The following is a 17,029-nucleotide window of genomic DNA, read 5'->3' as shown; positions in this document are numbered from 1 at the left end:
ATTTTACCTTTACATCTGATATTGCATATTTTCTAGTTGCCTGTGTCTTCTCATTAAACTTGAGGTTTTTAAGGCCACAAAACAAAAATGTATTGTTCACTTTTATGTCTTCAGTACTCAACAGTGTGAGGAGTCTGTTGATTCAATCAACCACTCACTAAAAGTGCCCGGATAATTTTTGTGTATGTAGGTAGCATTGTTTTAGGGACCATGGGGTGTTTGGGGAAGTATAAAATAATCTCCACTCTAAAGGAAATGACAATCTTAATAAAGAAATAAAACTCACTCTGATGGAACCTGCAAGAGCAATAGTCTACATGAAGATTTTAGATCTGTGGTACCAATAATAAGGCCAAGATTTGGATGGTGGTCAGGATTGGAGGGAAGCAGGGATGACAGTATGGCTAACAATAATGGAGCCAACATATATGCTCATATGCCCTTCTTGGAAATTCTCAATGAATAATTACATAAAAAGTTGATAAATTCATCAGAAATTAGTTTCATTTGTTTAACTTATTTGACCCTGAAACCATTTATTTGACCCTGAAACCATTTATTCATGAACCATCTATTGTCATTCTTACTTTCGATACCATTTGCCAATTAATTTTATTAAAAAGTTAATCAAAAAACATAGCATCAAAATTATGCATGCTGAGTAGCTTATAATAATCCTTGAAATCTTATTATAAGCATTTTTCCAGATAAGTCCTTATAAGACCAGCAAAAACCAAAAAGAGTAACTAATGTTTGGTGACTGGAATTGAAATTTACTAGCTTTATTAAGTACCACAAATATTAACCAGATTTCTAATTATCTTTTCTTATTTTTCTGAAAGAATCACTAACTAGAGTATATTCTATTTTTATATTATTAAATTGAACATATTCTATTTTTTATATTATTAAATTGAACAGTCTCTTTTCTTAGCCTGTAAAAAATGTAATACAGAAATGTAACAGGAATACTTGAATTCTATGACTCTCTCATCTCAGTTTCTGCTCAGTTCTCTTCTTATCTAACACTCTTTTTACTGAAAAAAAGGAGGAGCTGGTCAAAGCCTTGTGTGAGGCTGCTGTTCTTGCCTGTGAAAAACATTTTGTAAATAGACATATATATGTACACACACATCTATACGCACACATTTATGCACAAATGTAGTTTTTGTAGATAATTCAGTAGTTATATACTATATATGCATATATCTTATATGAAACAATAGATTTGCTAGCTTATAATTTTCTGTAAAAAAGGAAAAAGGAAATCAAAATCATTTCTAATGGAAAATGCCAAGCCAAAATGGGAACAGCCTGACATGTGGTCATCAAGTCCAAACTTGTATGCTCTAGAGAGGGAAGTGAATTTTAAGGAATACTTTCTATTTAGTCTCACCTAAAGATATGGATAAAATCTGGGAATTGTGTCCAACTAATCTTATTGGCATATTCCCATTATGTATAATGGTAATATTGAAATGTAGACGGAAGTTACTCAGCAAAGCTGAGTGCTCTGAAAATTTAAATCAATCATTTTATCTAATCCTATGTTTAATGAGTTAGTTTGAACTGATTCTTCAACACAAACGTTATTTATTATTAATCATTTTTAAAACCTTTTTTTGCCACTGTCTCTCACATGCCTTCAAAGCACACTAAGCTTTTACACACAGTCTTCCATCCTCCAAGAATCAGTAGCTTATCAAAAATCTTGGCTTTACCAAGATGTTTATACCTTAAGTATTTTCTACTTTTATGCACACAAGTTCTTTGAACCTCTCTAATCCTCAGTTTTGTAGTCAATTTAATAGCATGCATATGACAACACATATGCACAGATATTTTTAAAGATTAAAAGAATTTAAATGAGGGGATCAGAAACGTGTGTGTGTGTGTGTGTGTGTGTGTACAGAAGCCAATATATTACAATTGTAAGAAAAAAGTAAACATTAATCAGGAATAGCTGTATGTTTGTGTAACCAATTAATTGGGTACACAATTAATCTAGAAATATTAAGAAAATATCTTAATCTGGAAATATTAACAAAATATCTTAATCTGGAAATATTAAGGAAATATCTTAATTAACCTACCCAATTAATTTTTTAAGGGTCCAGAGAAAGGAAAGATTTCTATTGTCTTTGAGGAAACAACAAGATTGACATTAAGCAAAATAATGGTTTCCATGGTAGATTTAAATTTGTTTTAATAGTACAAAGATACAGTGCTCAGCATCCCAAGAATTCCACAGGAAATGAGACTAGGACTGACAGATATAAGGCATGTGCCCATTTTATCCAATTAAAAAAAAAAAAACTAGGATAACCAAGAAACTTCCTTCTTAAACCAAGAGACTTCACTGATAATAAACATATTGGTGGTGAATCTGCACCCAGGATTCAAGCCTCATAACTAACATCCCCTTTGTACATCAGATTTAAATCACAAGCTTCAGCTGAGGTGCTCTAAGATAGAAAGGAGTCTTTTGCCTAAACAGAAATTATTTTCCCAGCAACCATTCTAAACATCCTGGGACAACTTTTATCTTACAGTCCCTCAGGATTTATCTCAGCAATGTTGATGCAGAGCTTTAGAATTTATCAGGTTGTTTTATGGGCAAAGCCTGGGGCACTGCCATCTTGGATGCTCCACAAGGGTATGTCTTGTTAGCCCCTTGGTTCATGTGTGTATCTTGGCACTCAGCACAGAGACAATGGGAATGACTCTGGATTTAGCATCAGATTTGGGGCACTGTCCTGCCATTTACTTTGACTTGGGTGACTTGGTTAAGTTCCATAAGCCTCATTTCTCATATCTATAGTGAAGGTTAATAATACCTGTCTTTATCAAACATTCAAGATCATATAGTTCATTTTATTTCACTAACACTCCTCTGCACTACTCTGCACCAGACACCACATTAAGCACAGGAGATACATGTAGCATCTGCCCTTGGAATGCTCTAGGTTTAGTGCGGGAACAGACTTGTAAATAAGTAATTAAAAAACTATCTGATAAATGCTACCCTAGACAGCTGTTATGAAGGTAAAATATGATGACATAGGTGAAAACACCTTGTGAGCTGAAAAGTTCTATTAAAATGGAAACTATTATCATTCCAGGATTCTCCTCTTCTTTGCCGCCAATCCCAATTCTATGTTTTATTCAAGGTTTACATCAAACTGAATTCCTCCACAAAGTCTTCCTGACTGCAGCAGCTTCTAGACACAAAACAGCTATGTCTGGCTTTGTTCTCTATTTACTAAATTATAATTGAGCTTTATAGTAATTGCTGGTAAAAATCATTTCCTGTTTTGAAAAAAAAAGTACAAAAATCTAAAATTCCTTCTAATCTCTGTTAAAGCATCTCAGCTAACACCTAGAACTTAAATGTCAGGATGAAGAGTAGTTTAGTGAGATTTTTTTGACTTATTTTTAGTTGACACTTAATAATTGTACACAATTATAGGATACGGAATGCTTCCTTACATGTATACCAAGTGTAATGACAAAATCAGGGTAATTAGCATAGCTATGACCACAAACATTTATCATTTCTTTGTGTTGTGAACATTCAAAATCCTTTATTCTAGCTTCTTGAAAATATACAACAAATTATAGTTAACTATATTCACCCTACAGTGCTGTAGAACACCAGAGCTCATTCCTCGTATCTAGCTATAATTTTGTATCACTTTACCAACTAATACCAATTAGAGTAGTTTAGTTTTGAGGCCAAGTCCAGGTAACAGAATTGTGGATCAAAATAAATAGTTTGATTTGAGAAGGAAATATTTGTGATGACTCAACACAATTCCAATGCTTGGCATATGCTCCCGTGTCATATTCTCCTTTGTTAAGGTGCTTGCTCCTTATGAGGACTCAGGGGAAGTAGTGACTGTACTAGTACCATTAAGTACTTTGATAACCCACCGTGAATGAACATGCAGCTTCTGAAAAGGCTTCCTGTTGTTGTTAAACCAAAGACTAGTTAAGAGAGGATCGAGTGATTCTCCTCCCACCAGGAATTTATTAGGGATTAAAAGCCTGGTAAGAGAGATTCTCTGGGGGAATTATTGTGGAAACAGGCAACGACTGCTACTTGAGAGAGAGGTGAAAATCCACGTCACTTAGGGCTGTTAGAGGAGTTTCATGGGATTAGGCATGTAGAATTAGTTTCCTTTCCATATATGCAATACATGTATTAATTGAGATTTGCTTATCCATGCTATGTTAACATCCCCAAGCCTTAAGACCTCGTTAATATCCACTTTATTTGCAAATCCTTCCTTGAAACTTCTTCCCTCAGTGAACAACTTTTTCTCTGAATTCTTCTAATCCTGATAAGAAAAACCCAGTCTTTTTTTTTCTGCAGTAGTTTTCATGTCAGTACATTCCTTTCCATCCTCATTTTTGTCACACTTGTGAATACCTTAACACTGTATTCCTGTATTGAATTATAAATTCCATAGACTTTTTTGATGGTCAAACTTTTTTTTTCCTTTATTAATGTTTGCTTCCTAATGATGGTGTACATGGCAGAATACTCTAATATCTGCAGGTTTGAGCAGAGGAATAGAGAAACTGGGTGAGGTTATTGACATGACATTCAGAGCCTGTTTGAAAATGAATAAAATTGCTAAGTGTCTGATATGGAAGGGAAAAACAGGAAAAATAAACCTCTGAGAATAAAGATAGAAAGTGTCATTTTGGCAGACCCAAAATGTAAACAAAAATTAATGGAACAAATAAACAAAAAACTTAATCCTCAAATAACATTATTGATATGCTGCTTTTTGTTTTTCAGAAATAAAGAGCAAATAATTATAACAGAGAGAACATTAGATGGCATCATATTATATTTTGCAAAAGGGTTAAATGGTGCCTGGAAGAGAGCAAGAAGTTACTTTTGGCCCTCTCCTCAGATGTGGCGATCAGTTCATCTTGTCCATTTCTCCTCCATTCTTCTTTCCCTCTCCTTTTCTAATGTCCAAAATATTCAGTGAGGGAAGGTGACGTGCCATAGATGGGTAAAGAAAAGTTCCCTTTCATTTTTCTTACTTCAGCCCCCAAGGACAAACATATAACACGGATGCTGAAAAAAAATCTCAGCCTAAATAATAAATGCAACATCTTAGCTCAGCTGAATAGAAGATTTAATGTTAATGAATAACCCCTTGCATTTGCAGAAGGGCTATGCTCTATAAAGTACCCTCATATGTATTATCCTTTTGTTTTTTTCCCAGACATCATGCAAGGTGGGCAAGGGAGGTTTATTTCTTTCTTTCTTTTTTTTTTTTCCAATAAAGAAAGAAGCTCAAAGGTGGCAAGTGATTTGCTCAACATCATTCTGAGTCAGATCCTGGACTGAGAATCTGGGTCCTTTCTCTTTTCCACTATCACTACTGCCTCGATAAGATTTCGCCACTGAGCAATTTCACTAAGACAGATATGAGTTATAAGGAAGTAATTATTCTGCAATTTTCATGGCAGATATCAAGCTTTGTATTCTCATATTTAATGAAATTTTTTAAATATGTAGACATTGAGTAGTATTGATTAAAGGGAGGTATGTAAGAAGTAAAAGTAGATCCATAAGGCAAAATAGAGTTTCATTAACATTGAATTATTTTAAAAACTTAATTCTAACAGAAAAACAATTCAGTATAAATTTTAAAAATAAATTGCATTTCATCTACTCAATTATTGGCCCAAAAATATTACTGAGCACTACCATGTTCTAAACAATGCATGGGTACTACTGGGCATATAGGAAAGAGCAAACCCTCTGTCTGTGCCTTCATAATGTCCCATCAAGCAGGTGAGATAGACATATAGCAAAGAGTTATGATATGCCTGAATGCAGGGGCCATAGGAATCTAGCCTAGCAGGGTCAGGAAAGCTTTCTTTAAGACAAGACAATTAAGGTAAAATAAAATAAGAAAAAAAGAGGATACAGTTAAGCAAAAAGGAAGAGAGGATGTAGCACAAATGGAAAAGGATTTGAGGAAGAAGGTTAATTTGGAATTTAATGGGGTAGAGGCGATCACCCAAGGAGATAGTTTAGGGTGTGAAAAGAGGCCATGGATCATGGAACTCCAGGTCAGGTAAAAGAGAAAGAACGTGAAAGGTTTTATGGCTTACCAAATATTTTACTTTGCACTGAATTCTCTGTTCCTTAAACCAGGGTTCAAAAAGGCATTGAGTATACTTTTTATTTTCTGAAATGTTGTATTCACATAAAATACAAAAACTGAACATCCTTAGACACCTTCTCTTTACCAGCTCTTTTCACCTACATTGTCTCATTTAATCTCAAAACAACCCGAACCAAATGAGATATTGTCTGCTTCTTACAGAGGCTTAAAAAGATTATTCCTTTCCAAGTATCTGGGATGGCAGATCCAGAATAAGAATGGGATTTTAGGATCTCTATTCTATTGCACCTTCCATGACACCCCACAGTGGCCCTGTTAACCAAAAAATCCTATTTATCCATCAAATGCTTATTAAAATCATGCTGAGTGTCACTGAACAAGATAGATAAGATCTGTGTCTTCATGGAATGTACATTCTACTAATAAACAGAATAATGTCGTGAGTAGGGAGATTTTTTTTCTTAAGAGTTCTCATTTACTTCAGGGAAAAAGAAGCTTTCATGTTCAAAAGAATGAAATGAAGTACTCACATTTGGACTCCATTTCTCTGGGTGTCTGGTGTTTCGTGTGTCCACTTTCACGTTATTCAGATGGTCTGGTGCTCTTTCTCCCTTATGGCCATGGGCACTGTAAGCAAAGGCACAGCCAGGAAAAAGATGTCAATACTTCGTACAGAATTGGTTGATTAGGATGGTTTCCTCATCACACACTCACCTAGAGGTTTTGCAACATGCTATCATGTTTTGGGGCATGGCTACAGGTGATTCCAAAGACTGTTACTGCTAACATCCAAAGTATGTTCCATCATGTTCAACTAAAGGCATTCGAGAGAGAGAGAGAGAGAAACTTTTTTAAAGCTAGTGTTTGCAAAACCTCTCTGTACTAGGAGCAAGAGTGTCCCTAAGGTAAAAGTTGGTGGAATAAATCCAATTAGTCTCCTGATTTCAAGTCCATGCTTTGTATTAAAAGGGGCCTTAGTGACCTGAAAGAATAGTTGTACCTTTCGAAACACCTGTTTCTTATCCTTCTGATAGGAGAAAGGGTGTAGTTGGCAACCATCCTCCCAATCAAATCCCGTAAATAAACTGGCCCATTTCTTCTCTGCCATGTTCCAGAAGCTAGTGGACACCTGGGAAAAAGAATTGTAATACACGCAAGTCAGGCTAATGCAAAATTGAAAAATAAATCCTGAAACTACTAGAAAAGAACACCAACTGTTTGGCAGTGCCCCCTCTGCTACTATGGATGCACAGCAACCTCCAAACCTGGAAATGGTTCATTCATCCTTTCCAGGAAGGGCAGGGTGAGGTGGAAGAAGCTCATATTCCAGGATTCTGAAGGACATGAGACTACAATATATTGGGTAGATTACATGGAAAGAAATTTCACAGGAAAGAGCGGAGAAAGAAGGACCATGAAGTGGAAAGGAACAGATAAAGAAATGGGAAGCAGTGTGGAAAGAGGGAAAAAGCATGTCATTAAAGGGGCTGCAGAAACGGCGGTCTGTTACCAAGGGAGTGGGTTTCTCAGACAGAGTGGATCCTGCAGGGCCAGTCAGGCAGCCTCAAGGCTGGTGGATTCCAAATGAGGTACAACCCCAGCCCCTCAGAGGAAGCCAGCCCTCCAGCAAGGAGGCACAAGGAGAGCGATGGAGATGTAGAAAAAAAGGATGGCTTTCTGCCAGAGTTTCTCAGATTGTGAAAGAATCTGAGAAACAAAGTGCTTCAGAATTACTTTGGGAGCAGAAGAACAGAATGCTTGTCAAAAGCATAGATTCTTGGAAGCCAATCCAGACAATCAAACTCTACTGGGAGTCACATCTTATATCTTTGACAAATATCCTAGGTGAGTCTTACACAGAATTTAGTTTAATAACCATAGGTTGTGATGATAAAACTGCAGTCTTCAACTTCTTTGGTCGTCAGGCTGCTCAAGGCTATCTGTTGGTCACAGCCCCTAGAACAGAGCTGTCTTGACTGAAAATAACAGACCCCCTAGTAACAGAGATCTGGGATTACTTTTTGATGGGAAACTACACCAGAATCTCTTCATATAACATTCCTAGCCGGGCGCAGTGGCTCACGCCTGTAATCCTAACACTTTAGGAGGCTGAGGCAGGTTGATCACTTGAGGTCAGCAGTTCAAGAACAGTCTTACCAACATGGTGAAACCCCGTATCTACTAAAAATACAAAATTAGCTGGGTGTAGTGGCACATGCCTATAATCCCAGCTACTCGGGAGGCTGAGGCAGGAGATTTGCTTGAATCCCGGAGGCCAAGGTTGCAGTGAGCTGAGATGGCGCCACTGCACTTCAGCCTGGGCAACAAGAGCAAAACTCCGTCTAAAAAATAAAAAATAAAAAAATATCCTGAGTGTCAGGCCACATTCTCTGACCTTTGTAAAGTTTCTGAAAGAAGGTCTGCAGCTTCAGAAGCTACTGTGTCAGCTTTTAGTGGTAAGGAGAAGTACTAGGGCACTGAGGCTGAGGCACCAATCACATCGTGAGAGTGGCTTTCAGACCCCATGGTGGAAGTGCAAAGGAGAAAGAGAGAGAAAGGCCTTTAAAAAACTTGTCAGTCCCACAATATTCACCAGGATCCTAATTTGAGATCACTCTGCTAAGTGCCATAGGCATTATACAGCACTCTCACTCATTGAACTGTTATTCAAGTATAGAACTCAAAATACATTTGTGAGGTGAATTTCTATGAAGTAAAGAAGTTCTCATTAGAAATGTGTGTTCATTAAATTTTTATTTTCCAGCAGGTAAGGCAGCCTAAGTAACACTATGTTCAAAATCAGGGGTTCAGACAGAAAACCCTAGTTATAGATATACCAACTTCCAGAATAAAGGCGGAACTGGAACCACTGACTACCTCCTGGTAATCCCTGACTCTCTTACCCCTTCCCTCCTCTCTGATGATTGTTGGTGAGTTTGGGTCCTAGTGGTAATGTTTTCCTTCAGAGGCCACTAACTCTAGGAAGCCCCTGTCCTGTACCAGGCACTTCTGCACACAGCCGGGACACTGCAAGCCCTTGCATCTGTGTGCTGCTGCACTCACAGGTGGGCTCAGAACTCCCGCAGAATCCTAATAAACACTCCTTCATCCTGACAAGCATCCCCTTTAACACATTTTCATGATAATGATAAACGGAAGCCCTGATATAGAAAGCAGACTTTAACTCAAAACAAGCAAAGGAAAGCCACTTCCAAGGTCTCTTTCCATGATGTCCTTTTGATGCTGTGTTTCCTGAAAGAATTAGAAAAGTCCTCCCCAGTCCGGAGCCCATGAGCAACCACCATTGGGGAAGCGGCATCCAAGCCCCCTGGGCACCTCGCTGAGTCACCTTTCCTCTCCCTTCTCTCCTCAGCTCCAATGGAAAATCCGTCACGTGGGCCCAGAATGAGAAGAGCAGCCGGGGGCAGCACCTGTGGCAGCGCCTGTCCATCCACATCAACAAGAAAGAAAACCCCAACCAAACGGCCGTCATCAAGCCCTTCCCCAAGAGCACGGAGAGCCGTGGCCTGGGCGCTGGCGCAGGCGGGAGCGCAGGGGGCGTGGGGGCCACGGGCGGTGCGGGCTGCGCAGGCGCCGGTCCTGGCGGGCCGGAGTCCCCAGACGCCGGCCCCAAGGCGCTGTATGATGTGGCCGAGGCTGAGGAGCACTTCCCGGCGCCCGCGCGGCCGCGCTCACCGTCACCCATCAGCACGCTAAGCCACCGCGCGGGCTCGGCCAGCCGCACGGACGACGATGTGCCGTCGCTGCATTCGGAGCCCGCGGCGCGCAGCAGCTCCTCGCAGGGCTCCCTCATGGAGCAGATCAGCAGCGTGGTCACCCGCTTCACGGCCAACATCAGCGAGCTCAACTCCATGATGCTATCCACCGCGGCCCCCAGCCCCAGCGTCGGCGCCCCGCTCTGCTCGTCCTACCTGATCCCCAAAGAGATCCATTTGCCCACGACCATGACGACCTTTGCCGAAATCCAGCCTCTGCCGGCCATCGAGGTCACAGGCGGCGCGCAGCCCGCGGCGGGGGCACAGGCTGCTGGGGACGCGGCCCGGGAGAGCCCCGCGGCCGGGCCCGAGGCTGCGGCCGCCAAGCCAGACCTGGAGGAGTTGGTGGCTCTCACCCCGCCGTCCCCCTTCAGAGACTCGGTGGACTCGGGGAGCACAACCCCCAACTCGCCAGTGTCCGAGTCGGCCCTCTGTATCCCGTCGTCTCCCAAATATGACACTCTTATCATAAGAGATTACACTCAGAGCTCCTCGTCGTTGTGAATGGCCCTGGAAAGCGCCCCGACCTCCGCGTGCGGAGTGGAGCCCCCCCGTGTTCACACACACAATGGCAAGCATAGTCGCCTGGTTACGGCCCAGGGGGAAGATGCCAAGGGCACCCCTTAATGGAAACACGAGATCAATAGTGCTATCTCATGACAACCGACGAAGAAACCGACGACAAATCTTTTGGCAGATTTTCTTCTAGTGGCCTTAGAAAACATGGGCTTTTAAGAAACACGGCTGATATCTTTGAGGGCTGACAAGGCATCTCTTCAAACAGTTCCATTCCAAGTGCTTTGCTCTAGAGAAGCAGTGCGTGTGAAACAGCGTAACGGAGGGTGAAGAGCGTAGTTAATAAGCAACTGTAAAAAGTTTTATTTGTTTACTTTAATTCTTTTCCCAGAAGAGTCTTTGATTCACCAAACATGAATGTACATTTTCTAACAAACCCAAAATCTGGGACCAAAACATCAACTTTTTTCTCTTTTTTCTTTCTGTTTTTTCTTTCCTGTAAAGACCTTGAAAAGCAGTAACTTGGGTCCAGTATTTACTGAGGCGTTGTGAATGTGTCCCACGCATAACACACTACTGGATAGTGAGTGCTGCGCTAATGTACTACGTAGGGCTTCTACCAGAGATTTTCCTCTCCAATTGGGTTGTGAAATACTCTTCCAAATGCCTGCATCGGGGATTCCACCTACTTATTTCAGATTCACCTCCATTAACCAAGAAAACCAGTGGAAGATTTCTTGACTATTTCACCATGTTGCCAATCAATACTGGAGTAGCAAAAAAATATTTTCTGGAATACTGTTTTGTAATTCCCTCACTGGGGTGCATTGTAGCTGGAAATTCTCTTTATAATAATCATTCTTGAGCTCCAGCCTGGCTATCTCTTTCAAGAAACATGGCCACTCTTTAGGAATGCTGTTCCGTTTGCATCGCCAACTAAAATATTAAAATATGCATTGGGACTTCTTCATTCCTTTATTTTGAGAACCTGATGCACAAAGAGCTCCTTTGTTCTTTTTGAGTTCTACCACTGGAAGAGTGGTCCATAGACCCCATGAAGACATTGTCACGATTTGAGAGACTGCTGTTGAAAGGATTAACACAATCTTAATACACTGAAAATTTTAAACTGTGTCAAGCCAGCTTAGTGGAGATTTAGCTATGCCGGTGAGCAGTGATTTTAACTATTCTTGGCTGCTTGAACAGGGCAGCTATGAACTATGACAAATGTAGATTTTTCAAAGCAATACAAAATACTAAAAAAGAGGAACCTTAATGAATATTAACCACACAGTCTTTCTTAGCCATTCCAAAAAGAGGCAAAGCAATTCTTATTTTCTTTTTTAAAATAATGATTAATATGATTTTGTGCACTTCATACTGTCACTTTTTAAACTGCAGAAAAGAGATTTAGAGTTACAACAGAAACAAGTGGGCTTTGATAGTCTCAAATAGGTAGAATTCATAGTTCAAGACCTGAATCCACTGTCATCTCTTTCTTTCTCCCATTGCAGCTATCCTCAGGTACCAAATGTTTTGATTTTTAAATAAGGATAGTAATAAATGGAGGAGGTGTCCTATAAATTTAAAGTTCAGTTGACCCAGCCTTATACTTAAGATAGCCTTATGAAAAATATATGCTGTGAGGCAGAAGTATATTTTGGCAGAGAGAAAAATAAATAAAACTTTTTCTTTTAGCTCAATATCCTTATTTTGGTAAGTACTTTTTTTTTATTTCACATCTACTTAAAAGAAAATAAACTGAGAAATAGAAGTCAGTCCATTGGCATAATTTATCATTCTTCACTTTAAAAAATTCAAATAAATATTCTGCTTGAGTTTTCTTTTCTGCTATTTGTTCTTACTTGCAACTTTAAGTTAAACCTCCCAATACAAAACATTAAAAGCTAACATTAATATACTAAAGTATTAATTTAAAAGAAAGCGAACCTCCCATGCTAGATTTGAAAATAACATCATCACAGCACCCTGATCCCAAATATTATACCGAGGCTTTTAAAATGTAAGTGAAATCTAGCTAAGTTTCATGGTTTCATTAAAAGCAAATGTCTGCCTCTATCTGAAAAAAAAAATGGAAATCTTTTGAAGTATTAATACCCTTTGTATCCTCATCAAAAGGATGGCATTCACCTGAGGATTCCTATCTTGACTTCTTAGGTATTAAAAACCTTTCTCTATATGCTCTACATTTTAAAATGTGCCTCATAAAATCCTTTTGATTTTCATTTTATTCTTGAGTACAATACATTTCACTCTAGACCAATTGAAGAACATGTTTAAACTTTGTTCATGGTCAAATTCATTTTCTATTTTTTAGTAACATATCTCTTAAAAAGTACACTACCTTATAAAAAACTTCATTAGAAATTAAATTTAATGCAAGTAAATTGCCATCTGATAATTCCACATGCTATCATAATCAACTGTAATAATAAAAATGATTTATCCAATTAGAAGAGAACAAGGTATATTTTTCTCTGTGTTTCTATAACTTTTGCCACTCCATTGAATACATTGTATGTTGGACATAAGATTATTAGTAATGCATTCTTGAGATCTTTTATTTTGGAATGATGCTAACTCTGTCTCTTTGCCAATTCTAATACCAGGTTCCAAGTAATAACTCTACAGTACAAAGAGAACTGAATATTCATTCTAGGGCTATAGGATATGAACTTCACAATTCATTTGGGTACATTCTCACTGAATTTCCTTCAAAACAATCTGTTCCTGGTGCCCAGTGATAATTCAGTCGGGACCAGCATGACTAAAAGCAAGGGGATATGCTAAGGCTCAGCAAAGTGACCCTAAAGGAGAGATATGTCCCAGGATGGAAAGACGAAGACGTGGTTTAACCAAGTTATACTGACTAATCTAAGCAGTCCACTCGTCCTTCTATTTTGGGAAAGGAGTGGGAGCAGCCTAAGAAGAACATATCTGGATTGGGAAGAACCGTCTTTCCGGGCTAGGGATGGGTAACAGAAAGGGAGTATGGAAAGAAAAATTATAAGAGATTTGACTGAAGCAAGGAAAAAAAGCAAATCCCCAAATGTGCTAATCCTTGAAAGTAACTATCTTTCCCAAACTACTGCTGTTACCAGCAAGTGATCAGGAAGACTAGGAGCTATTTCTGACTGTAAATGAATTGTATAATGGCTCTGCTGCAGTTCTGTGACTTCCAAGCCAGGAATTAAATGCTCTTTTTAAGAATAACAAAAAACAAAAGCATTTCCTATGCTAGTCTCCCAGTAAAATGTACATGTTTTGGAGACTTCAAAGGTATTATGTGAGTTCACATTTAGCAACAGCTTATTAATAACCCTCAAGCTGTCAGAATCTCTATAGTTACCATTTACAATTTTATACTGTGAAAAAATACAGATCAGTGAAAGCATAAAGATAAGTCAGAATTCACTTTGAAGAGGGTCTGAGGCCTGGTAGAGTCTCTACTGTCTATTGAAGAATGAGGCATGTATAAAATAGTTGGTTGAATTTCACTGATCTTCCCAATGTGAACAAATATACTATGTATATTGTGTGTATTTCTAGAAATCAATGGCAGCTGCTGATGGTGTTGTAATTAGAAATCTATATAGATTATAGATGTTTTAGAAAGACGGTGCCAATCCTAAAAGATTTGTGTGGGCTAAAAGTGCTTGTACTTACTTTTTTCTGCACTTATAACTGATTTGGTTTTAAAATTGTGTGCGTGTATCTGTTCTTTCTCTGTTGTGGCAGCTTGTACTATTAAAATAATAGAGAATGTTAAATTATTTTGATGTGAATTGCAAATGATTTTTTTTCATAAAGTTTAACATTTTTATCAGCATTGTTTTGCTTTGTACTTGTATAAATATGTTTTATTTTAGCACTTCAAAATATACTTGCCTGTTTCTCAGTTGTCTAAATCATGTTGTACTTGGTGTTTGTGAAGCCAGTTACTTTTCAAAAAACATTAAAAAAACTATAATATGATTTTAAGATTATTCCCCTCAAATGTTTAGAATGTTGTCTTAATAGTGTTTTCTAAGATGAAAAGAGCCATGATACTAATTAATCTTGAATACTGGATGATCTATACATTTGAGTTATGGGGTTTACAAAGTAAGCAGTGGACTATAGATTTAAATGAAAATATAAACCAACCACAAACCAACCAGAGATGTTGTCCCCAAAGACATCTACAAACAACTGTTACATAAAGAAGTACTTAAAAATATATAGGAAATATGCATTGTTTATGTGTCTAGACATACAAATTATAGAAATAGTTTCGTAATTATATGTGTTGATAGAGGTAACATCACACAGATAAAATAGATTATTTGCGTGTGTATAGATGTGTGTCTACAAACTACGTATTTATATAGACATTTGACTTTTGAGCCCATCTGCGTGTGTGTCTCTGTGTATGTGTTTGTGTGTAGATGTATGTGCATATTACATAATTTTTCCAGAAAACAGAAGTTTTACTTTGACTGATTCTTAAGCAAATATACATTCCCTGGACACAAATTAGTGAAAAACTACAACAGAATATAAGGTAGATACTTGATGTATGGAAGAGAAAAACAAGGTATATTTAAAAATATATTTGATCTATGCTTCTGACATTGTATTAAATGCATAATGATATATATACATATGTAGATACATATATTATTATACAAAACGTGTTTGATCTTAACAAAGAAAGCCATTTTATCTGTTTTGTCAGACTCTTCCCTTCAGTATCTTTTATTCTAATGTGATATGAATGGTAATATGTTCACATAAAATTGAGGATGAAGTGACATATACAAACCAGGTACAGGAAATTACCTTCTAAAAATCCAAAGAGCCTTATCAGACTCCATCAAATTATGGAAGGCAATTTAAAACCAGCGGATGCAATAGAAATAGCATTGAATTAAAACCCAGTATCTCTTACCCTGTCACCAACTGACTTTGGATAAATCACTCTGATTTCTCTACAACTTGTTCCTCTTGCTTTACATGCAGAAGTGAGTTACAATAATCTGTGAAGTTTCTTTCATTTCAACATTGCTGATAAATGCTCAATAGGTATTATTAGTGGCGATGTGGTATTTAGTATACAGTTAATATTCAGCAGGAAGCTTAAATTTGTTATATCAATGTTATTTGTGGAGCTTAACAAGTTCCTGTCCAACTTAAAGCACATATCCTGGGGGAAACCTATTGAGATTCGAACTCATATGCAACCTTGGAATTGTCTATCAAGGACAACTTAGTAAATTGATATTGAACACCACAGAGAGAATGCTTTTCCTCTGTTATAATTTCTGCTGAATGCTGGCCAAGTTTTTGGTTATGCTGTACATGAATGATCAGTGTTAGAACATAAACAATTTTCAAATATTTACTTTGTATGATAGCTAGGCAAATAGGTAGGTAAGTACATAGATAGGCAGAATTATATTAATGAAATAATCTCCTTAAGCAAAAGCTTAGTATTTACAGTTTCTCTCATGGTATTTTAAAATTCAGAATCAGTTATTACTTCTCACTCTGTATATTACTTTTAGGTTATTATGTTAGTAAATAAGTTCTATGAAGAGAATGTTTAAATTCATCTTCTCCAGCCACTCTTAGAATCCTGAACCAAAAGTTTCCAGGAACACTTAACCTCCACTAGAATAAATATTTTAAATTATTGTTAGACCAGGACAAAGACATTTATTTTTGCCAGGACATAAGTCTCTTTGAGATATGATCTATATACAGGATAGCTATGTGATATACATATCAGACACTTTGGCTTATTTATGTATAAGCTTGTATTTTTATTCGTTGACGTTAAAAATAAAGATTTTCATACTATCAGATTTCTATAATGAGATAGATGTTATATTATAAATTATACAAATTCTATGTCCGTGAAAACCACATAAAATAATAAATTGTGGCTTTTCTGAACTGCTGAATAGTAATAGATGATTCATAAAAGTTCTTAGAGTCTTAAAAGTTTGAAAAATGTAGTAATTCCAAGTTAAATGGCTATCTTCACTTCAGAACTTACCAATTTACAGTATTTTTTGTTTTGTTTTGTTTTTTTGAGACAGTCTCGCTCTGTCTCCCTCTGTCGCCCAGGCTGGAGTGCAGTTGCGCGACTCGGCTCACTGCAAGCTCCGCCTCCGGGGTTCGCTCCATTCTCCCGCCTCGGTCTCCCAAGAAGCTGGGACTACCAGCGCCCGCCATGATGCCCGGCTACTTTTTTGTATTTTTAGTAGAGACGTGGTTTCACCATTCACAGGATGGTCTCGATCTCCTGACCTTATGATCCGCCTGCCTTGGCCTCCCAAAGTGCTGGGATTACAGGCGTGAGCCACCGTGCCCAGCCCAATTTATAGTATTCTAATATCCATTAACTTTGCTAATGAAGCTGTCTCCTCAGAGTTTCATGAAAATTATTTTGGAAATGCTATGATATATAAAAGTTATAATTTATACACACTTTTTCTTTTAGTTTTCAAAATTCATTGCCATTTCCATGATGATCTCCTTAGGCCTTTAGAGAAGTAAACACAGATTGATAGA

The 17,029-nt window shown here is 37.9% G+C and overlaps 1 protein-coding gene across 5 annotated transcripts in view; it reads left to right on the top strand.

The window, feature by feature from the left end:
- Window positions 1-14,446, top strand: part of GRM5 (glutamate metabotropic receptor 5) — a 582,464-nt gene extending 568,018 nt beyond the window's left edge. For 4 of the 5 annotated variants that reach the window (XM_055283197.2, XM_055283195.2, XM_055283198.2 and 1 more), the window contains one exon: window positions 9,532-14,446. In XM_055283197.2, coding sequence (XP_055139172.1) covers window positions 9,532-10,438 — 907 coding nt within the window. In that variant the 3' untranslated portion in view covers window positions 10,439-14,446. The remainder of the gene's footprint in view (window positions 1-9,531) is intronic. The other variant, XR_010121538.1, reaches the window with a different exon arrangement.
- The last annotated feature ends 2,583 nt before the right edge of the window (window positions 14,447-17,029 follow it).

Source organism: Symphalangus syndactylus, chromosome 6, assembly GCF_028878055.3.
Source record: "Symphalangus syndactylus isolate Jambi chromosome 6, NHGRI_mSymSyn1-v2.1_pri, whole genome shotgun sequence".
Classification (NCBI taxonomy): Eukaryota; Metazoa; Chordata; class Mammalia; order Primates; family Hylobatidae; genus Symphalangus; species Symphalangus syndactylus.
This window is presented reverse-complemented; position numbering and strand designations above follow the sequence as displayed.